The sequence below is a fragment of the Microchirus variegatus genome (assembly GCF_963457635.1).
Source record: "Microchirus variegatus genome assembly, chromosome: 16".
Taxonomy (NCBI): Eukaryota; Metazoa; Chordata; class Actinopteri; order Pleuronectiformes; family Soleidae; genus Microchirus; species Microchirus variegatus.
This window is the reverse complement of record NC_139817.1, coordinates 8,588,754-8,611,902: the sequence shown is the minus strand read 5'-3', so window position 1 is coordinate 8,611,902 and position 23,149 is coordinate 8,588,754. Positions and strand designations below refer to the sequence as shown.

The 23,149-nt window shown below is 40.6% G+C and overlaps 2 protein-coding genes across 2 annotated transcripts in view; both read right to left on the bottom strand.

Annotated features, from left to right (window-relative positions):
- Positions 1–1,352: 1,352 nt before the first annotated feature.
- On the bottom strand, positions 1,353–4,324 carry LOC310937900 (T-box-containing protein TBX6L-like; the record flags this gene model as incomplete). Its single annotated transcript, XM_083902289.1, has 10 exons — positions 1,353–1,406; positions 1,571–1,667; positions 2,154–2,379; positions 2,483–2,559; positions 2,643–2,719; positions 2,821–2,967; positions 3,059–3,223; positions 3,692–3,794; positions 3,921–4,068; positions 4,288–4,324. The coding sequence occupies 10 exons, from the start codon at positions 4,322–4,324 to the stop codon at positions 1,353–1,355; spliced, it is 1,131 nt and encodes a 376-aa protein (XP_083758415.1).
- A 10,858-nt stretch (positions 4,325–15,182) lies between these two features.
- The window catches only part of LOC310937757 (matrix metalloproteinase-17-like), a gene marked incomplete at its 5' end in the record, with an annotated part of 84,240 nt that continues 76,273 nt past the window's right edge, over positions 15,183–23,149 (bottom strand). Inside the window, 3 exons of the mRNA XM_083902104.1 lie at positions 15,183–15,722; positions 18,340–18,597; positions 18,724–18,876. Coding sequence (XP_083758230.1) covers positions 15,397–15,722; positions 18,340–18,597; positions 18,724–18,876 — 737 coding nt within the window. The 3' untranslated portion in view covers positions 15,183–15,396. The remainder of the gene's footprint in view (positions 15,723–18,339; positions 18,598–18,723; positions 18,877–23,149) is intronic.

The following is a 23,149-nucleotide window of genomic DNA, read 5'->3' as shown; positions in this document are numbered from 1 at the left end:
GGTTCCAAAAGTCTCCTTCTACAAGGGCTAAGGTTCTACCTGGAGCCATTTGCTCCTGAAGAAAGGGTTTCTCAAGGGTTCTTGGTAACACTAATGGTTCCGGTAAGAACCATTTTGATCCAGAGAACCCTTTAAAACCCCTTTCCTGAATAAAGGGTTAAAAAAAGGTTTTACCTGGAGCCAAAAGGGGTTCTCCTATGAGGACAAGCCAAAGAACCTTATATGGTTCTACTTAGCACTTTTATTTCTAAGAGTATACTCAGTCTGAACAACATGCCATGTGCAGTGATTTTGGAAATTTGACCCCCCTCTGATGTTGTCTCAAGAAAGGTATCATTCAATTTAGGCTATTATTATTACACTTATTAACACTATTGAATCACAATAAATCAGAAAGACAATACAAATTGAATCACGATACAGTCAAATCTTGACAAAAGCATTTAGTCCCAGCTCGAGGATGACTGAGTTTTATGTCTCAAGAGAGTTTGAACAGACTTGCTTTACCATTAGAGTCCGATGAATGATAATAATGTTATCAAAATAGGTTTAAAATCATGATTTGGTTGATCAATAACTGCACAAGCAAAGAGATTCTCATCAATCTCAAAAGCATTGTTTGTACGACGCCAAATATCAGGGGAAAACTCTGCATTAAGCCCAAAGCAGCATTGATGGGTCTAAATATAAAGCATCATAGTGTCCTATGCATTTGTCTGTTTATCGTTATTCATCTGATTTGTGACTGAAATGTACCGATTTTCATTTAAACGTACACACAGAGCTTCTCCTAGATCCGATTAGATGTGTGACCTTGATTCGGAAACACCTGAAAACATGGCTGAATGTAAGCGAGGAACGCTCTTATCCAAACCTAATTTATTTTGCTGTTCATCTCCTTGAATATACAATATTTCTGATGCATTCCGACTTATGTTTCTTTATTATTATATTGCTTTCAGACGTCCAAACCCCTGGACTTTTAATACCTCACTGCAACAGTTTAATCAAAGGTATTTTTTTTAGATTTAATTCCACTCTTATTTCCCCGGACAGAATACAATATATGGTTGTTGAACACATACGACTACTCTTGTTTTTTTTTACAGCCCACTTTGAAAGATCAGGCTTTGGAACATATATAAAAAACATATATGCTTTAAACACAAACCATAGGAGATTGTCTATCAAACCAATTTACAACATGAAGAGCATATTTATCAGGACTCTTCCATACGTTTCCAAAAAACCCTGGTTTGGTGGCCCAAAAAATATCTCCTGTGTGATGCATATCTGTCTCTCTGGGAGTTCCTCAGTTTTTTAAAAGTCTACTCATTAAAAACAGCATTTCTTCATTCCTTCCAAGGCTGGAGCGTCTTCCTCCTCCATCGGTCAGAGATCACCAACTGGAGTAGGAAAAGAGCGGGTGCTGGCTCCAGTCTGCTGCGTTGCCATGGTGCTGGTGCTGCTGCTGCTGCTGCTGCTGCTGCTGCTGCTGCTGCTGCTGGTGGTGATGGTGGTGGTGGCGATGGTGGTGATGGTAGGTGTGCTGCTGGGTGCCGTGTTCCACTGTGGCGGGTGGTGGATGAGGCGGGGGTTGGACCAGAGAGTGCGCCGTCGCATCTGCGTTGTCGGACGGGAATGGGAATCTGGCGTACTCCACGGATCTGGAGGAAAAGATGAGTTAATTGTTTAATTTTCATCTATTTAGATGTGGTCAAGAGGACCTCCTGAGGATCTGAATGTAAAAAAGGATAAGGATAAACGTGGATGTAGTCTAACTTGGACCTTCTCTGGTTTCCACACAGTCCCAAAAACATGCAGATTTGAGGATTAGGCAAATTAGACACTCCAAATTGACCATAGGGTGTGAATGTGAGTGGTTGTTTGTCTCTAAATGACCCTGTGATGGACTGGTGACCTGTCCAGGGTGTGACCTATTGCCCTATGTCATCTGAGATTGGCACCAGCGACCCCCGCTACCCTCATGTGGAGGATAAAGCAGGTAGAAGATGAGTGAGTGAGCACACAGACAGAGATAATGTGGAAAGATCATCTCCTAAACGCAAAACCTGGGATTTGAGGAGACCACATCTGGTGCCACAGTCTACAACAAAAATCATCTGAAGTACACGCATCTTAAATGTTCAGACCTGTAGGGCTGGTATGTGACGGACGCAGGCACCATCTGCTCCTCGCAGCTGTAGTCGTACTCGTGCAGCTCCAGGGGCTCGACGACGTGCAAACTCTCAGCTGGGTCCTGCTGCTCTGGATCCCAGGCTGGAAGGTGGATCCCCTTTGGCGAGTGCTGAGCAGGCTGAGCCTGGTGCTTCTTCTTGGCCTGCTGCGTCTGAGAGGTGGAGGGCATCCTCTGCAGGTCTGAGAGGGAAATACAGCGATTAATAGGATGTCACATGCAAATCAAAGGGCAATGAAGACACATTGTGTGAGTTCATTCAAGCTGTACGGGTTAAAAACGTACCTGGTGGTGGAGTGTGACGATGAGCCTTTGTGTCCGGTGAGGCTCTCTTTGCAGGAGGACTTCCTTTTGAACGACACCTGGGAACAATAAAAAAAAACTGTAAAAAATGTTTTTTTATTTAGTTTAGGAAACTGTGATGCAACAAATTAGTGTATCTTACCTTTTACTGTGAGAATGGGTGCCTCCTTCCCTGAATCCCTTTGCAAAAGGGTTGTGGTCAATCTTCAATTTGGTAATCTTTAAAAAAAAAAAGGGTTTGGTAAAGCAGTGTTCAATCTACGCTTCTTCTTAAATTGCAGATTATTTATGAAGTAAAAAAACATTACAGGTTTGTGTACCTTTGGGTTCTGGTACGCTGTCACTGCCGTGAACGTCGTCTCTGCAAAGCAGAACGTCTGAAACGGGCCCCAGCGGATCGTGTAAGGACTGTCCGCTTGTACCACGTGGAACCTCGGGTAGTATCGGTGCATGGAGTGTAGGATGATCTGATGGGATTCAAAAACGGAAGCACAGAGTGAGTGAAATGCAATCGGAACCAACAACAGATGGGTGAGGCTAAAAGACGGGGAGACTTACGTGGCCGTGCTGGTCCAGCGTGTTGTTGGTGAGCTTCACCTTGAGGAAAGACAACGACTGCTTCATCCAGTGACTTCCTGTGGCAGGAGAGTCTGGGTGCATGAATGTACGACACGGGGGCTGGGGCTCTGCCTTCCCTGCGACCTCCCACTGCTCGTTTTTCCACTACAGAGAAACAGGGGGTGGAGGGGGGGGGATGCTTGGTTATCAAGTGTGAGGCCTCAGGATGTAATAGATCAGACATTTACCACAAAGCTTTGGTTTTTTCAGCATTGTCAGGAAAGTGTATTTATTTATTTATCTAAACAGTGCAAGGATGTTCTTCTTCTTCTTCTTCTTCTTCTTCTCACACTGTGTCGTTTTCACGTGTGTGCTAAAAAAACACAGTCTGTGACCAAATGGTCCAGGATGAGTCGCATGTATGAATGGCCGACTGTTCCTCACTCACTGATTGTGAATGAGGAGGGATGCTAATTGATTGGGCCTCCAGCCGAGAGTGCACAAACAGGAAGCTATGAAAGGCTTTGATATGCAGTGGGGCAGGACCATCACCACGTCTGTCTGCAGACTGCTGTTTTTTTTTGTTTTTTTTTTAAACATATGCTTCAATCTCTTTGATTTCACACAATTTACCTTGTATTTGAAGCTCTCCAGAGGGACCATGTCCATCAGGACGACATAATTGGCGAAAGGCTGCAGACCGGAGAGGCCGATGCTGCAGTGTGGAAACATTCTCCTGGAACAAGCAAGCAAAATCACGTCAGAGATCGTTTTAACTGCCTTTTTTTTTTCCTTTTTTTTGCAAATCATATCACATTGAATGTTATTTAAGAGCACAAATTCAGGAGACACTAAACGTTACCTTCCGTGCTTTGTTATAATCATCTCCGTCCCAGAGCTGTGAAAGGACTTCCAGAGAGCAGAGTTCTCCAGAGTCATCCTGATGCAGCCCTGCTGGTATGAGTCAGCTGCTGGAGGAGAGCGTGGCATGCTGGGATCCAATTTTGAGTCTGTGGAGACAATGGTAATACACATCTGAGCATTCGGTGGCTTAGTCTTTAGTAGTTTTATGTATTCATTCCTCTTCAAAACAGTGTAAGTTGATTTTAAAGCATGCATGATGAGCAAAATCCAAAAAAGGCTATAATTTGAATACTCTTCAACCAAATGCATCCTGCAAGAGCGATGGGAGTCAGTCATCGCAGTAAATGGGAGGAAAATGAACTTACCCGAGAATTGTTGCATGTTGCTCTGTCCCTCTGTCATCACTGCGAGCAGCACCTAGAAGATCCTTGTTAGGTTTTGAGACAAAGGTGCAGCTCTGAGATCTAACGTTGAGGTCAAACACACCGAGGGTCTCTATCCTTGAAATGTGCGAGCCTTGAACTTGATTGGTTATTACAGAAAGGGTGGAGTCTGAGCAACCAAAGGGGGGCGGGGGGTGTGGTCAGAATGGACAGAGGTGGTGGTGGTGGGGGGGGGAATTACCTGATGTTTTCATCAGGAACCATGGGTAGATGTGAGGATCTCAATGATTATTTAACTACAAGTTATTTTGTTGAGTAATAATGAATCAATAAAAAGATGAATCTCTTGTCTTTTAGGAGAGGGCTATAGCTCACCTTGCTGGTGAGGAAGTCAGACAGAGAAGACAACGTCCAAATGCCAAAGATCAAAACCCTTTACAGTCGCAACAGACTGTTGTGTTTCTGTACATGGTGCCTTAAGTAGTGCCTGAAATGCATAAAAGGCTCAATCCCCATCTCCTGTTGCAGTCCAAGGTGAAGGACAGTGAGCAGAATTTCAAAGCGCCCCTGGGGGGGTTGGGGATGGAGCTGCTGCAGACAAACAGGTCCTCCCTTCCTGGCTGCTGCAGGTTGTGTATTGAGAACAAGCTGAGAGATTACAGAGGTGGCTGCAGTTTGGTCTGGCATTGACAATGGTGAGCAGTGCCTCTAATCCTTACGAGGCCATTTGGCCCTGCCTCCACCCCCCCCCCCCCCTCCATGCTCCCTTTAAGTGCCCTGGGAGGAGGTTGGAAAAGCTCTCTGATAGTAGTTAGCAGCCTGTTTGCATGAAAGACTGATGAGAGGATGGGAAGACCAGCCGAGCGACAACATTTGATGTTTACAACCCAGGCAGTTTAATTCTGCATGAACCTTATACTGTAAAAGAAGGAAAGCTAAAAGCTAATTAAAAAAAATAAAAAAATACTTTATACAGTGACTTGAGCTGTTCGAGGCAGCAGGGATGATTCATCTCACCTTGAGTGACTTTCTATACCTGTACTTCATGTGTATGTCCAACCCAATCCAACTTTATTTATAAAGCACTTTAAAAACAAGAGCAGAAACAAACTGCTGTACAACAGAGACAAATAAAATATAGAAAAATACTACCTGAAAACGACCAGAAAAACAAACAATAAAATACTTGAGAGAATATAGACAAGTCGTACAATAACAACATTAAAAACAGGTCAAATTAATGTCTCATACCAAGTTTAAAAAAAATGGACATTGAAGGTCTGTCCCCTCTGTTTGGATTATAGTATCTGTAGGAGAAGCTGATCAGTTGACCTATATAGATATACTTGTATATCTGTTTATATGTAACTCTTCATATATGTAATGACTATATACATTCTCTTAGCAGGGGCTGGGTATTGATTAAAGTTTTGATATGGTTTCAAGATATATACCTGGACCAAACCTTTTGTTTGGTACCAATTTTACCACATCCTTTTTAACCTTAGAAGATTCTTGACATGAATTAATTAATCCATTCATTCGTTCAAGTGCCAGCCTCTCAGAACACAACACACACACACACACACACACACACACATAAGTGTCTTCCTGCACGCCTTCGAGTCAGCCAATCACAAGCACTGTTGGATGTTTTCACTACAGTAATACAGTAATACAGTATCACTAACCTCACCAAAATCTGAAAACGTCACATTTCCAATCAAGTTCAATACCACAGATAACAGAGTTTGATCCATCCTCAGCCCGTCACTTCCTGCACATTTGGTTTTCTAATGTTTAAAAGCACAAATCTCACCTGTGACCATTTCTAACCACAAATGCATCTGTATTTTTTAAAAGAACAATGTGCAAGTTACTCAATTTCCTATAGAAATCTATTAAAAAAAATAACTTTTGCACCACTTTGGTCCCTTAATCTCCTTGAAACTTTTGGTCTCTGGTTTGCCTTGCCGCACCACATACAGTACTTAATAATATATGACTCTGTATGTGTTTTTAAAAATCCAGGTTATACCCTATAACATTTTACTGTTGACAATTCAAAAATACAGTACATACTGATAGTAGCTAAAGGGTGTTGAAGGCTCGCTGTGACAGGATATCAAAATGCATGTGTGTTTATATTGTGAACGTTGTGTGTGAGGATGCACAGAGAGTACATACTGTATCAGATAACCTCTCTAAAGCCCAATTTATACTTCTGCGTAAAGTGCTCTGCGTAGGCTACGTAGAGACTCTGCGTCGACGCAGAGACTGTCGAAGAGCCTCTGCGTAGTCTCCGTCTGCACGAAATATTTTTATTAAGTGTCCGTCACTCCGTCAAGGGACTACGGAGACGGCAAGAGCTGCGATTGGTCCTCAGGACAGGCTGAGCTAAGCTGCTCTGTGCCGGCTCTCAGTGCGCTCCGGGCGTCCTGACAGAGGCGGAGCTGATCCCCGCCGATAACGCCGCTGCCGAACTATAAATACGTCATATCGTAACACACACAGCACATGTTTAGACTCTAAATGGCCAATTTCTCGCCTCAAATTATCTTAAAACTGCGTTCCGTGACACAGAAAAGTGAGAAACGGCCACTTTTTCAACAACAACAGTCTTTCTCTGTCTTTCTTTCTCGGACGCCATTGCTCACTGTAGCCAGAAGCACAACAACCTTGCGCAGCGACCCCTACTGATCGGGCGGGAAATTGCAGCGAGTGTCCGTCACCACGACGCAGAAGTATAAATGCTCGAGGCGTCTCCGTGGTGACGCAGACGGATAACGCATACGCAGTCGGAGAAGTATAATGTGGCCTTAAGGTTTGTACAGAGTGTCACTACAAGGCATTTCCTCCTGATCTGCGGGCGTGTTGGAACATTTCTCCTCTGCTTAAATCAACGGCAGGCTCGAGGATGGAATTCAGTTTCCACCTGCGGCAGTGTCGCCTCTGCAGCTCTGCCACAGAGTCGAGATCGAGCAAAAACGATATCTCTCGCGCCTGCTTCTGCACATGGTGTTTTATCATGGGGGGGGGGTGGGCGGTGCTGAAGTGGTTTTTTTTTTTTCTTTTACATTCAACGTTTAAGGTAATTAATTGAATCTAAACTGCAGATCAATGATACAACTGCAAATGCTATACTACCAGCAGCAGCAGCAGCATTTCTCCTGCATATCATTTGTTTTGAGTCAGTTCTGCTGAGGCAAAAAAAAATATCTTATCACACAGGAAACACTGTGGTTTTAACACTTTAAATGACTTTGTTTCTCTCGGCTGCAGCTGTTAGATGCATGTGCATGACCCAGTGGCACGAGTGCAGAGACAAACCTTCAAAAAAAAATGCAAAGGTACCAACAATTACCACAACTACTGATCTAACAAGCAGCACGTAATGTTATTTTTCACCACTGTCAGGCAAGTGTAAGGCAAAGAGAAGGGGAAAGAAAAGGAAAAGCTATGAAGAAAAATCTCTGGGGATTGCACAAGGGAAAGAAGAAGGAACCTTCTTGAGACTGGAAGAGGCAGCAGAAGATTAGAGAGTAGGCGGAGAGTAAAAGGACATTTTATTCATCTGAGAAGAAGGGAAATAATAAAAACGAGGACATGCAGAGTTTGGAGCTGTGCGACGAGATTAGTTTGTGTCAGAAGTTTTTTCGGTGGTGGACCTGCTGGGGAAGGTGGACAAACTTTAGTCAGAGCCTGTGAACAAACCCCTGAGGAGATCAGAGCTGAGGCTGCGGCACATGTTTCTTCTGCCTGCTGCTGCTCTCGCTTTTACTCATCTTAAAGAGCTCTGCTGGAAGGCTTTTAACCTTTTAAAAGGTCAAATAATAATGACAAAAAGTCATCACAGTACTGTACAGAGTTCTATGGCAGATAAGTAAACCATTGATCAATAATAATAATAATAATAATAATTATAATAATACTAATCGATTACTAAAGTTAAGGCAGTTATTTACTGTTTCAGTAATTGCTGACTAATTATTAATAAGACAAATAATAAAGTAAATAGTAGTTTTTAAGTGAAATACTGCCGGAACTCCGTACATCCGTACCGGAAGTTTACTCTCCGTATCAGACAACTGTTGCCGTAACACCCCGGAAGTAGCGAATGCTCACGCTCGCTTGATAAACACCACGCAGGTAAACTTCCGGTAAGGAGGTGGCGAAGTTGCGGAGATTTTACAGCCAGGTAATGTTGTCGTTTTTAAATCGAGACAAACGTAATTTTTTTTTGCTTGAAGCTGCTTTTTAATTCTAAAACCCTGAGCTCTTTTCAACATTTCTTTTTGTACATATTTTTATTAATTGTATGTACATTGTATTATATTACTCCAGTTTATTCTACGTATCTGTTTGACTTATGTTCTTTTAAACAATTTATTATCGAGTGACGTTTTCTAGCCTTTGTATTAATATCTTACAATTCTATTTACATTCAAATGTGTTGTTTTTAGTGAGTTAACCTCAAATGCAAGATGAGTGACTACTAATCACCAGCAGAGGGCAGCAGAAGTCAACCTGATAGGTGTGGATAGAAGCAGCAGGAAATTTAGATTTATGATTTTTATTTGGTCGATTGATTTATTGATTGAAATGTACATATACTTGTACACATACAACGTGTGTGAATTTCAGTTGTTTGGGACGTCTTCCACTCACCAGCCACTTTATTAGGTACACGGTTCATGCAAATATTTAATCAAACATTATTTCAGAAACTGCTGATCTAATGGGATGTTTACATACAAATAAAACTAAATTAGCAGCATTTCTCTGGGAGAAAATGTAGAGTTCAGAGGAGAATTACTACACTGGTTTGAAATAAGAGAAAGGCACCAGTAACTCAAAAATCACGACAAATCAAACCTTTAAGCCTCCTGCTACTTTATGAAGTGTCCTGTGTTTGGAGTGTAAGAGAAAAAAGTGCGGCTTCTGAAGGAAACCCACACAGGCACACAGATAAAAGTTCAGTGATTTAAAACCTGGCTGCAGTGGGCAATTAAAACTGTTTTCATTTTAATAAGGCAAGTCATTTAGTGGCTGTAAATTCTGATAAAAGCATGAAAAGTCAGTGCTCAGCCACAGCATTTCCTTACAAAGTCATCCTAGCACAACCACCTCACAGCCCATAATGAATTTTGCAGGAAGGTTCTCCAGCGGGGGGAATATTTACATTTTCTAAATTTGCAGTTCACTTCAGACTGACTGAGGAAATAATGTGAATGCTGCACTTTTGACTATTGGGTGTCATTTTCAGAGTGCAGAATTCATATGCATGTGGAATAAATCTCAATCCAAGCAAAAATAATGTTCCATCATTTGCGTTTTCCTTTTTATTTCTCCCTTACAGTCTGGCAGTTGGTGTTTCATATGATTAGACTTTCTTTTTTTTTTTTAAGGGATTTTGTTGTGCTACCCATAGAAACAGCTACCTATGGCTCAACTGTTTGTATCCTATTAGGCAGTGAGGAGTCTGTGTTGTGTATTCTGCACCTGTGCCAGCTTCTGGGGGTCTTTGCCCCAGGCCCTTGTCTGAGGTGTGTGTGCGAGGACAGGACAAATGGACAGCTACAACAGCTGCTCTTTTCTCCTATGACCTCCTCTTCCAGAAATGGGCATGTCCGCGTGGAAACGAACCATTATTACACAGAGCTGTCTGAGGCTAAAGTCATCTTCCTACCTACTACGTACCTCCAAGATCAGTTCCTCCTACCAGAGGCCTTGAAACCTGCGCTGTTCTTAGGACTGCGGTTTTTCCAGAGATCTCAGATGTTGTTCCTGGAATCTGTTGGAGTCACTCACACAGTTTTTGAGGGTCACAGCTCCTAGTGTTTCTATCACCACTGGGACCAAGCTTCTCGTGTTCCTTCTTCTTGATGTTGCTGTCACTGGGGACGGCAACATCATCTATCACGCTGTCCTCTCCCGCTGCTTATCGACAACCACTACGTCTGGTTGATTAGCCACCAACATCTTAGCCCTGACGTTCTCAACCACATTGGCAGGCATCCTCCATCTTGATCATGTGACCTCCAGATGCCCCTGTATTCCACATATATATGTATATAACTCTTCACTGTCTTCCAACGTCATCAAACCTCTTAATTGGAGTATTCTCCTTGTCCTCGTATACAGGAACTAGCTGGGAATCGATTTACTTATTGGATGAAGTGAGTCCATAATGACCTTCAGTCAGCCACAAATCTGGCCTCAGTGCTCATGCACATGCTCCACTGCTCCTGTTCCAGTCCTGCCCTGGGTTTGACCAGGATAATAATAGAAGAAGAAGAAGACGTGGAGACCGACACACTGCATTCTTGCATACTGAGATAAGGACAAGTGATTCAATTAAATGCTGTACTTTGAAGTGGTTCCCAAACTATGGGTTGGGACCTTCATGGGGGTCTTAAGACAAGCGTGGAGATCCTGAGATGATTTCAATCAAATGAAATCAAATAAAATGTAAAAATAATCATAAATATTATATTGCTTGGAAAGAAAGCTGTTGCATTTAAAGCAGAGGTCTTAAAACTCGTGGTCCATGGGCCAGATGAGGCCCTCCAAATTATTTCATGTGGCCCACCATTTAATATCCAGTCATAATGGAGTTATTTTGTATGTCTTATTAAAAATGAAAATGAATCATCATAAATACATTTTTATTGAGAACTATATATTGTTCCATATCAACACAAATGCTTTTATTTTGAAATTGTGTGTGAAATATCATCAAATAAGTTGACATTGCCTTATCATGATGGAAAAGCAATGATGTAAAGTTTAGCTTATATTGCCCACCCTTACTGAACAGATGCTTTTCCCCCAAAAAAGTTTGACTTTTTTGTTTTCACTACTGTCCAGACTAGATGCTCACTGGCCCACAGGTCACTTGAGTTTGAGACTGATAATGACAGATTGATTGACAGCATCAGTTGCAGCAGATCAATTTACAGCAACAAAGTAAACAGTAAGATGCGTTTAAAGACCTCTTGAAGGTCCTGAGGCTCTGACCTGGTTATTTTAAAGGTTAGCGGTTGACAAGTTTGGCCACATGATCGTGTCTTTTGATAATGTCCTGTATGCGACTTGGTGAGTTACAAACAAAACTGAAATTTATGAGACGCTTGGCAAACAAAATAATGTCCGTCTGTAACAAACAGAAATGTGTGATGATACTTTGAACTGTTACTACATCTGGAAACTGTTTCCTATCTCATCTGTGGATTAAAGACTAGCTGCTAAATTGCTTTCTTATCCTTGCCTCGGTCTCTCTTGAGGTGACATTTAATTTTGTTTGTCATCCTGGTGTTTTTGTTCTGTGGCTGTCGCCTCTTCTTCTCTCTTTTGGCCTAACTGTCTTCTTCTTCTAACTTTGTCGTATCTGTCTTATATAAGCGCTCTGCCTCTGTGTCCACATGTTTACTGCACTGTGTACTCGCTCTCTCTCTCATGCTGTAAATTCCCAACTTTGCAAGCAGTTTCCCCTCCACTCTTTAATGCATTGGCCCATCTGGAGGCTCGCGCTGTGACGGAGCCATGTGTCGACACCAGAGGAACCTCCGTGGTTGATGATGATTATGATGATGCCGCTGCTGTGTTCGAGTCAGCGGTGAGTTTTTTTTATATGTAGAATCGTGTTTCCTCTATTTCTAAACGTCCACTGTCACTGATTTCAGGTCACCTGATCGACCTGGTTAATAACATCTTACCGCAGCAACAACAGTGACCTATCCGTGCTGCACTGGCCCGTGTGTTCAGGTGCTCTCTCCTCCAGAACCACACTCTACATAATTCATTAATTACTGCTCGAGTGTGTCAAGGGGAGGGGAAACTGCTGCTGTTGGCAGAAACGGCAAGTAAGTGACTTTTTAAAAGTAACTTTTAAACTCGATTTTACCCTTTAAGACATGAGGTTGTTGGTGATATAAAAATATGTAAACTCCATGCGTGTGTTTGAAGGCTTGACCGGTTATCTTTGATTTTAGAATCAGTTTTATTAGTAAGTTAGTGAATTATTTCCATTTATGTTAGGTTGAGGTTAAAGATACAATATGTAACTTTCTACATTGAAATATTTAAAAACATATTTTTGTTGATTACAGCTAAAAATGAGCTAAAATGTCCAGAACTCTGAGAAAAAGGCCAGAATTTCTTAATTTAATCTCAGAATTCTGACTTATTTTCGTTTTTTGTCTTTTAATGACATCATACACTTAACCGTATCTGCTTTGTACGGAAATGTTAAAGATGCAATATGTAATTTAATTGCATCTAAAAATGACAAAACTAATGTTTAATACAGCACCAATATTAGCTAAAACATTCCCAACACTATTTAAATCCATCGAAATCCATCGTTTCTGTTTAATTTTGGCCGTCTTTTAATGTTGACACGTTGTCTCTGCTTTGTATGGAAGAGGATTAGTGCCATGTGAATTTATTTTTTTTGGAAACAAAATGGGAAAAAATAAAAATTCAGAAAAAAAAATCAGATTTTTTTCCTCCAAATTCTGATTTAAATCCCAATCTCAAAATTCATATTTTAGTTTTTTAATGACACGTAAGACTGAGGAAGGAAATATTCAGTGCTAGTTAGCCAATGTGTTGTATTTTGTATTTAAATGTTATTGTGTGAATTTGCTGCTGATGGATAACAGCTGTTTGCTGCATGTTCTGCAATTGAAGCTCTTCCCATGAACCACGAATGCATTGACAACATGACAAAAATTCCCATAATTCCAAGCTACTTTCCAATGTCAGGTTGGATAAGTAGGTAGCTAGGAAATGTCTTGTGTCACACACGCGTGTGTGTCTTTAGTGTGGTAGATTGTGATTGACACGATGTGTTTTGTATTCCCAGTGAACACCAAAGTCAAAAATGTTTTTTAACAAACATCACAGAGACACAGAACATCTCCCTGTTGGCGTCTCTGCAAGCTGTCACATCACATCCATTTGTCTTCAAACACAGCACTTCTCTTCAGTGACACTAAATAATTACACACTCGAGCCCACACACAGACACACAGGAATCTAAAGCTGCTCTCAGACCTGTGCTGAAACACAGACATCCTCCTGAAATTGTTTAGAGGAGCTGGATGTGAGAATACAAATGTCAACATTGTTCTGCCACTTGTGAGCATAGAACTCATGGATGGTCCACAAAATCCTAAATCTTAGAAGGAAAATGTACATTGGTCTTTTACTGGTTTAACATGATTTTTGATGTCTTCTTTTTCATTCACATTGATCAAGATGTGTCCTCAGTTTCCTGGTTCCATCACAAATGTCCCCCAAGGGCGGAGTTTCGGCAACACATCCCTATTGGCTGAACGTTTTTGAGCGACCAACCCCCACAACCCCGGGTATGTGAGTTTAAGATTTGTTTTTCTGCGTAAATAAGTGTATCTTATTAAAAAAAAACCAGAAACAACAGAACATCTCTTTGTTTCACACTAGAAACACTTCATGGAACGGTTAAATAGAAAATACAGTGTTGTTACTACAATAAATGATTTTTGATGTAATAATGGAGAACACAGAATTGGACCTAATGATTCATGTTTTGCTTATTTTAGCCTAATCCCTCATCCATAAAGACCACACCCATATTTTTATGCTTTTACAATGAGATCCAAAATTATACAAATTCACTAAAAGTAATGGAATCAAAATGTGCCGAAGTCCTTTATGCATTACTAAAGAATTACCTCACAAACTTTGTCCTTTTTAACACAATATATTTATATTTTTGGACAGGTTTCCATATTTTTTCGTACCTAATTGTTTATTGTAGTGTTGTTTATGTTCTTATACACTCTCAAAATGTTCAAATGGGGGCAAATATTCAGTAGGGGGCAATATGAGCTTAAAATTATTGGAATCACAATATTTGTGTCAATAGTTTCAATACAGAAGTATTTGTTTTAACATAAAAAAACATATTTATGATGCAAAAATAAACATGTTGATTTAAAATTGACCTTTGAGAACTTAAATAACACGTCTCAGTATGAATTCATGAGACCACAACTCGGTTGATAAAGTTGTCTCGATTCTTTTATTGTTTTTTTTTTTACAAAAATATTTTACATTAGAAAACACTTAAGCTTAAAATATACACAGTTCACCTGGTTATGCAACGACGGCAGAACCCTTCAACTCAAATATATCAGTCTATAGGTAAATATATCTTTACAGCAAGAATAAAATCCAGGTTTGCAGAGGGGAATTTTTTTGTCTGTGTGTGGGAAGGGAATTGTTCAACAGTCACAAAAAAAAGGCTCTATAAACCCTATAACCTGATCGAAGGACGCCTCTGACCCAGAGGTGAAAATAATAAAATAATAAAAACCATGAAATCGCAGAGTCTAGCTGATGAAAAATCCACCTACTCATCCTCGAATATGTCTCGCTCTCGCAGTGAGATTTTTTCACACTGTCTGCAGGAATCAGAGCCAAGAAAGTCGAGATATTCACAATCCCTTATGTTGGAGCTGGTTCACGTCTTAATTGAAAGGTCAGTTACTCAATTTACAGCAAAAAACAAATTAATCTAAATTCTCTGTGGTGCTAATCCTGCAATACATGAATTCTGGGTTGTCAATTTTTGGATCTGATACAAGACGGAAACTGTGAAGTGGAGAATCCTGATTAGATTGCAGTACCTGTTTTAAACTGTAGGTGCTCCTTTGAGTTCAGTACCACCAGAGTTCATTGACATAATCTGGTTTTAACCTTAAACTCTGTGCTAGTTTTGGTGAAATAATCCTGCCTCATGAGTCGGCAACAGTGCACTCAGGATGCCGTCCACGTGAAGATAAATAATCAATACGTTTTTCCTTGCAGGAATGAAGCAGTTTGACCACAGAATAATAATAATTATAAAAACAACAAACTCTAAAGCCTTGTGAGGAGGTTGATGCCTCGGGGGGCGACTCTCCTATCAAATGACATGTAAAATAAATAAGAGCAAAAAAAAAAAAAAGATACCAAATGTTAAAAAATAAAAACAAAAATATTCCAGTTGTTGGTTTGGCTGTGAGTCCACTGGCCGTCTGCCTCCATGTCCATGCTTTGGTATCATAGCAGTTCAGAGCGGAGGGCCAGCGAGAGCGTCCAGAGCGGCGGCAGCAGCCACAGGGGAGACGGCGACGGGCGGGCGCCTAAAGGCGACGCGGAGTCAGAGGTGCAGGAGCACACCTCGTAGCCGTTCTCCGCGTGGTCTGGGTGATGGTGCACGTTGACTCTCGTGTCCGTGTTTTTGGCCTCTACGTCGGGAGAGTCCGACTGCATCTCGGTGCACAGGAGCCAGTCCTTGGCGATGAGGCGGGGGTATCCTGCCTCCACCTCCATGCCGCTGCCCGGCACTCGCCAGTACTCCCTCCCCCTGAAGAAATAGGATGAGCCTTCACAAGGAGAGAGAAAAGAGGCGTTAATGCACGTGTCTTTCTTACCTCCTTCACAGTTTAATCGAGCTAAGGCCATAGTCTGACTAAGACAACTTGCCCAGTCCCAGAGTTTTATGCATGGTTCTTGTGGTTGCTGTGTTGTCCGAAGAAAGACTACTGAGTACTGCATTTTAAAAGTTGTCTCCTTCTACTTCCAGGTCAAAGACCAGGGAGGAAATGTTGGTGTAGAATGTGCAGAATTCCAAGTCAAACTCCAGTCTGACTAAGCGTCTACATGCAGGAATAATCGGACTATGAATCGCATTATCCAGGTATGTCAGCATCCACGATTTTAGTCAGACTAACTTGTTTACATGACATTAAGAAAACATTAACCGAGACTAACATACCTGGATGGCATTATCCACGTATGGTAATCCGACTAAGACGAGCTCAACTTTAGTCCGACTAACTTGTTTACATCTTAGTCCAACTCAAATTGGTCTTTTAACATGCACGTAAACGCACTGACTGACCAACCTTGTTCGGACCAGTTGTCCTAACTGAGATCAAAACCTGGTCCTTATGAGACTGAACCTCATTGGTTAAGATTTAATTTGTGGTTAGTTTAACGTTAAGGGTTAGGAATTATCTGATATCGATACACTGTCCTTAGAAGTAAATAGCTGTGTGTGTGTGAGCACTTCGTGTTCACACAAGGAAACTGCGTCATCGCAGTGCTCATCCGAAATATAAACCAAGCAGAGAACACAACACATAAAACATCAAGGGGCTTAATTTCGTGAACCAGTGATCCAGAGTGGGAAAGTGTTTATGTTTTTGCACTTTCACACTGCTGTTACTTTTACTCCAACTGTTTCAGACACGGAGAGAATCATTTCCTCGTGATCACAGAGGATACATGTCAGTGGGTGTGTACACGTGAATCCATCACGGAGCGGTTTTTTTTTTAAATTCAAATTTCATTTCATCATTCAACATCCTGTTACATTTCACCCCCAGTGAGTTGCAGGTAGATTCCATATCATTTCACACGATCTCAAGAATGTTTTTTTTTCACCCCCCCTGAGACAAAAATACAAAACAAATATTTGAAATTCAGATAAGAATGGATTTCTCTTCCCAATGTAACTTCATTATTATCTTGAAGGAAACGTGATGTGCAGCACGCAGTGAGACAACAAAGATATTCCAAACAACACTGACCCAGAAACAACAGTGAATGTTACAGATTACAGTAGATATTGTCTACTGATACAGGGCGAGGAACACTCAGGTCACAGGTCACCAGTCCATCACAGGACCAGGACCAAAACCCAGAGACACATGTTTTTGGACAGTAGGAGAAAACCCACGTACACATGCAAACTCCAGTCATGACCCTAAGAAACTTTTCGAATGAAGTGCAAAAATCATAGCTAACAGAGAATGAATTGTTGAGTAGACAATGTTCATTCTGACTCTGCAGGGGAAAGAAACAAGAAAAGAAAAGAAAAAAAGAACCACTCAGCAATGTTTCCTGTTAAAGTTGTCTTTTTTTACTTGTGCAACCTCCGTCAGGAAAATACCGTTTCACAGACTCAGATTTGACCTTTGTTTAATATGCGCAGGAAAAAAATAGAGCTACAAGTCTGCTGACACTAGACTGTAGTCTGGGGGGGAAAAAGGAACACTACAAGCTGGAAAAACTGTAGGATCCTGAACTTGTTCTCGTGTGTCTGTCCCTCAGTTGATTAGAGTCACCAAAAGATGACTGCAGGTGCAGTTTCCTGCCGGTTTATCCTGAGCTGGTGAACCAAAGTGAGACAAGACTTTGATGTGGCTCCTGTTCCCAGTGTTCTTCCTATGTGTGCATGGAGGTTTCCAAGTTTAACCCCTTACAGGCTCTGTGGTGAGTACACACACACATCAAAGAGCTTTGAGTGCACAAGCCGAGAAGACACAACACAGACCACCAAACACCTGACAGGGAAACAGCTTCCTTGTATTCACTTGCTGGGGTGGATTAAGGACATCCTGGCTCCCACTGAGCCTCGTCTCCAATTTCAGGACAGTTTTTTTTTCTTCTTCTTCTTTTTTTTTTTTTTCAAACGATATTTTTAAAATCTAGCCATCACCCAGAGCCTAACACACACAGACACAGACACGCACAGATGCAGACAGAAAAGAGAGGCCTGTGTAATTTTCATCAAACGCACGGCATCTTATTAAGATGCATGTGTGATCTGATGACTGTGAGGCTGTGATGGAAGCAGGCGTTGTGACCTTGACACTCTGTGATTACGCCGGGTTAGCTGCAGGGTTTTGACTGTGCAATACTGACGTGGCAAAGATGAAGTGTCAAACTGACAGATAAAGATAAAAGAAATATTTATTTATATATATATATATATATATATATAGAGAGAAATAAACAAATGCAAATGTGACTGTAATCTGCATACAATAGCTACGTCAATAAAAACACGCACCCAGATGCAACTTGTGGCCTCAGTGGGTGGCAAGGAAACATTTTGAAGTGCAAAGCATTGACTGGATGCTTAAAAATTGGATGAGGAATATAATTATAATTTAAAATGGAAGCGAGAGCTGTCGCTTTAAAGGCCACACTCACCATCAGACCACCTCATGACGTCATCTATTTGCGAAGGCAGCCCCTTCCAAAGCGTGCTGTCTTTAGGATAGCCCAGGTCCATGTGTCTCAGATGGTCGTCATAGCGCCAGTAGTGGTTGTCCTTGAAGAAGTACGTTTTGTCGTTGTGCAGCCAAACGAAGGCTGCATCTACGCCCTCTGAGGGGAGGCCGAAGTCACTGATTGGACGCGGGTAGCCCTCTTCAACGATGTTGTCTTTAAACACCCAGTACTTGAGACCTGAAGAGTGCGGACACGGAAAAGTGGTCCTTCAATCTATAGTTAAACATGGTCAACCACTTGAAATATGTATCAGTAAATGCGTGTCAAATAGTGACAGAAAGAGGGCAATAACTGGTATTGTACCTTTAAAAAAGACAATTTTATGGTCTCCGGGTCTCTCGTACACAGCGTCCACACTGTCCAGATTGGTTGGGAGGCCCCTCCAGAAGCGATGGATCTGTGCAGGACGCAGAGACACCAGGTGCCTCTCTCGAGTGAGTCGCCAGAAATACTTTCCTGAGAGGAAAAACAACCTTTTTTTTATGATTAACGAATACAGCGACAGGAAAGTCAAAGATGTCCTGAACACAACCTCGTCTCACTTTTTAAAAAAACTTTGCAATTCACTAAAAACACGATTACTTTTTTTGTTGACGACATACTTTTTTGTCAAATTTTGGACGACATACTAAAATAAATTTTTTTGTAAATGTTGGGACACACTATACTATGACATTTTTGTCAAATTTTGGACGACATAATAAAAAGTATGGGTTTTTTTGGTCAATTTTTGGACAACATACTATACTATGACTTTATTGTCAAATTTTTACACTATGACATTTTTGACCATTTTTGGACAACATACTATACTATGACGTTTTTGACCGTTTTTGGACGATAATTATACTATGACGTTTTTGGACGACATAGTATAGTATGTCATCCAAAATCTGACAAATTTTTTGAAAAACATTTTTTTGGTCCAAAACTTTACAAAAACGTCATACTATACTATGTAGTACGTCATACTATACTATGTCGTCCAAATGTGAACATTTTTTGGAAAAAAAATTTGGTCCAAAATTGGACAAAAATGACATGCTATACAATGTCGTCCAAAATCTGACAATTTAAAAAAAAACAAAAAAATGTTGGTCCAAAACTTGACAAAAACGTCATACTATACTATGTAGTACGTCATACTATACTATGTCGTCCAAAATGTGTCCATTTTTTGAAAAAAAAATTTGGTCCAAAATTTGACAAAAACGACATACTATACAATGTCGTCCAAAATCTGACAATTTAAAAAAAAAAAAAAACATTTTTTTGGTCCAAAACTTGACAAAAACGTCATACTATACTATGTTGTATGTCACACTATACTATGTCGTCCAAAATGTGACCATTGTGTGAAAAAAAAATTTGGTCCAAAATTTTACAAAAACGACATAGTATAGTATGTCGTTTTTGTCAAATTTTGGACCAAATTTTTTTTCCCAAAAATTGTCACATTTTGGACGACATAGTATAGTATGACGTACTACATAGTATAGTATGATGTTTTTGTCAAGTTTTGGACCAAAAAAATGTTTTTCAAAAAAATTGTCAGATTTTGGACAACATAGTATAGTATGACATTTTTGTCAAATTTTGGACCAAATTTTTTTTTCCAAAAATTGTCACATTTTGGACGACATAGTAGAGTATGACGCACTACATAGTATAGTATGACGTTTTGGACCAAAAAATGTTTTTCAAAAAAATTGTCACATTTTGGACGACATAGCATAGTATGATGTTTTTGTACAATTTTGTACCAAATTTTATTTTATTTTTTTTAAATGGTCACACTTTGGACGACATAGTGAAGTATGACGTACTACATAGTGTTACGTGCCAAGCGAAGCCAGAGGGCTGGAGTGTGGGTGTGTGTTTTTGCATTTCTGCTTTCCCCCCTCCCCTCCTTTCTGTTTTCTTCCCAGGTGCTAACAACCTGACTGGGATCCACCTGGGAAGCTCAGTTCCACATTAGGAGTTGGCCAATCAGTGATGGACTGGGCCAAGTCATAAGGGCCTGCTGACAAGATCTCCGTCTCTCTCTATGCCATCTTGCCCTCACAATTGCTCTGTCTGTGAGCTTTAGTTTTTGACTCCATTGTAATTCTGTGGTGGTGAGATTTGGTGTTTTAAGTAACTTAGGTACCCTACATTTTACATCTCGTAGGTATAATTTCTGTTAAACACACTAGGTTTATTGGTTGGTGCCACACATGTATTTTTTGGTAAAGACTCTTTGTAGATAATTAAGTTAGGCCTTTGTTTCTTTGATTTTGTGTGTTGTGAGTTAGGAGTAGTCAGGCCTTGTTTTGTTCTTTTCATTTCAATGATTTGGGACCACCACTTCGGCACCATTTCTCCCACCATTTTCTGTTTCACAAACCTTTGTTGAACCTTTTTGATAAATTGTTGAAAATAAAGCTCTAATTCAATTCCACTCCACGTTGACCTGCATATATTTTGGTTGTTGTGTTGCTTCCCTGATACTTTTAGATAGGGCACGTAACAATAGTATGCGATGACGTTTTTGTCAAATGTTGAAAACATTTTTTTTTCCAAAAAATAGTCACATTTTGGACGACATAGTATAGTATGACGTTTTTGTCAAGTTTTGGACCAAGAAATGGTCAGAATTTGGACGACATAGTATAGTCTGACGTTTTTGTCCAATTTTGGACCAAATTTTCGTTTTCAAAAAATGGTCACATTTTGGACGACACAGTTTAGTATGACATAGTATAGTATGTCGTTTTTGTCAAATTTTGGACCAAAAGAATGTTTTTGTGTTGGACGAGATGGTATTGTATGATTTTTTTTCCAAGAAATTTTCTAAGTCAGTGACAATAGCTTGTGTTGGAAGAGAAAGACTTGTATGTCTGAAGTTGTGAGTTGAAACCCTTTCTATCTGGTCCCTTGGGTAGTAAACAGTCAAATGCACTAAGAGAACCTGAAGACCACGGGGACCAGATAGCGCAGTGGGTACAACAGCCGGCTTGAAGTTCACAAGCGTCTCTGAGGTTGTGAGTTCAAACCTTATGGTCAACTGTTGTGTGAGTGCATTGTTCAAAGTAAACAGTCAAAAACACTAAGAAACCCTGAAGACCTCGGGGACCAGCTAGCGCAGTGGGTACAACAGCCGGCTTGAAGTTCACAAGCGTCTCTGAGGTTGTGAGTTCAAACCTTATGGTCAACTGTTGTGTGAGTACATTGTTCAAAGTAAACAGTCAAAAGCACTAAGAAACCCTGAAGACCTCGGGGACCAGCTAGCGCAGTGGGTACAACAGCCGGCTTGAAGTTCACAAGCGTCTCTGAGGTTGTGAGTTCAAACCTTATGGTCAACTGTTGTGTGAGTGCATTGTTCAAAGTAAACAGTCAAAAACACTAAGAAACCCTGAAGACCTCGGGGACCAGCTAGCGCAGTGGGTACAACAGCCGGCTTGAAGTTCACAAGCGTCTCTGAGGTTGTGAGTTCAAACCTTATGGTCAACTGTTGTGTGAGTGCATTGTTCAAAGTAAACAGTCAAAAGCTCTAAGAGAACCTGACGATGAGAAGTTCAGGTAGCTCAGTGGACAAGAACGCTGCTGTGAAATGGGCTGGATGGTCCGGTCGGCGGTTGCGGCCACGGCCCTTGCGCAGAGGGCCCATGCAGTTGGGCCCTCTGCTCAAAAAGAGTTTACCTTTTGTTGCATGGTCTAATAAAGAGTTGCTGACCTTTGACCTCTCCTCCACACCTGCCACTCCTCCCAACTTTCCTCTCCACTCTCCTCCTCTCTTGCCACTCGTCCCTTCTCCACTCTCCTCCTCTCTTGCCACACCTCCCAATGCCCAAAATTTGACAAAAACGACATACTATACTATGTCGTCCAAAATCTGACAATTTTTTTGAAAAACGTTTTTTTGGTCCAAAACTTGACAAAAACGTCACACTATACTATGCAGTACGTCATACTATACTATGTCTCCAAAATGTAACCCTTTTTGGAGAAAAAAAATTTGGTCCAAAATTGGACAAAAACGACATACTGTACTATGTCGTTTTTGATTCTGACAATTTTTTTGAAAAACGTTTTTTTGGTCCAAAACTTGACAAAAACGTCACACTATACTATGCAGTACGTCATACTATACTATGTCTCCAAAATGTAACCCTTTTTGGAGAAAAAAAATTTGGTCCAAAATTGGACAAAAACGACATACTATACTATGTCGTCCAAAATCTGACCAGTTTTTTGAAAAACGTTTTTTTGGTCCAAAACTTGACAAAAACGTCACACTATACTATGCAGTACGTCATACTATACTATGTCTCCAAAATGTAACCCTTTTTGGAGAAAAGAAATTTGGTCCAAAATTGGACAAAAACGACATACTATACTATGTCGTTTTTGATTCTGACAATTTTTTTGAAAAACGTTTTTTTGGTCCAAAACTTGACAAAAACGTCACACTATACTATGCAGTACGTCATACTATACTATGTCTCCAAAATGTAACCCTTTTTGGAGAAAAGAAATTTGGTCCAAAATTGGACAAAAACGACATACTATACTATGTCGTTTTTGATTCTGACAATTTTTTTGAAAAACGTTTTTTTGGTCCAAAACTTGACAAAAACGTCACACTATACTATGCAGTACGTCATACTATACTATATCTCTAAAATGTGACCCTTTTTGGAGAAAAAAAATTTGGTCCAAAATTGGACAAAAACGACATACTATACTA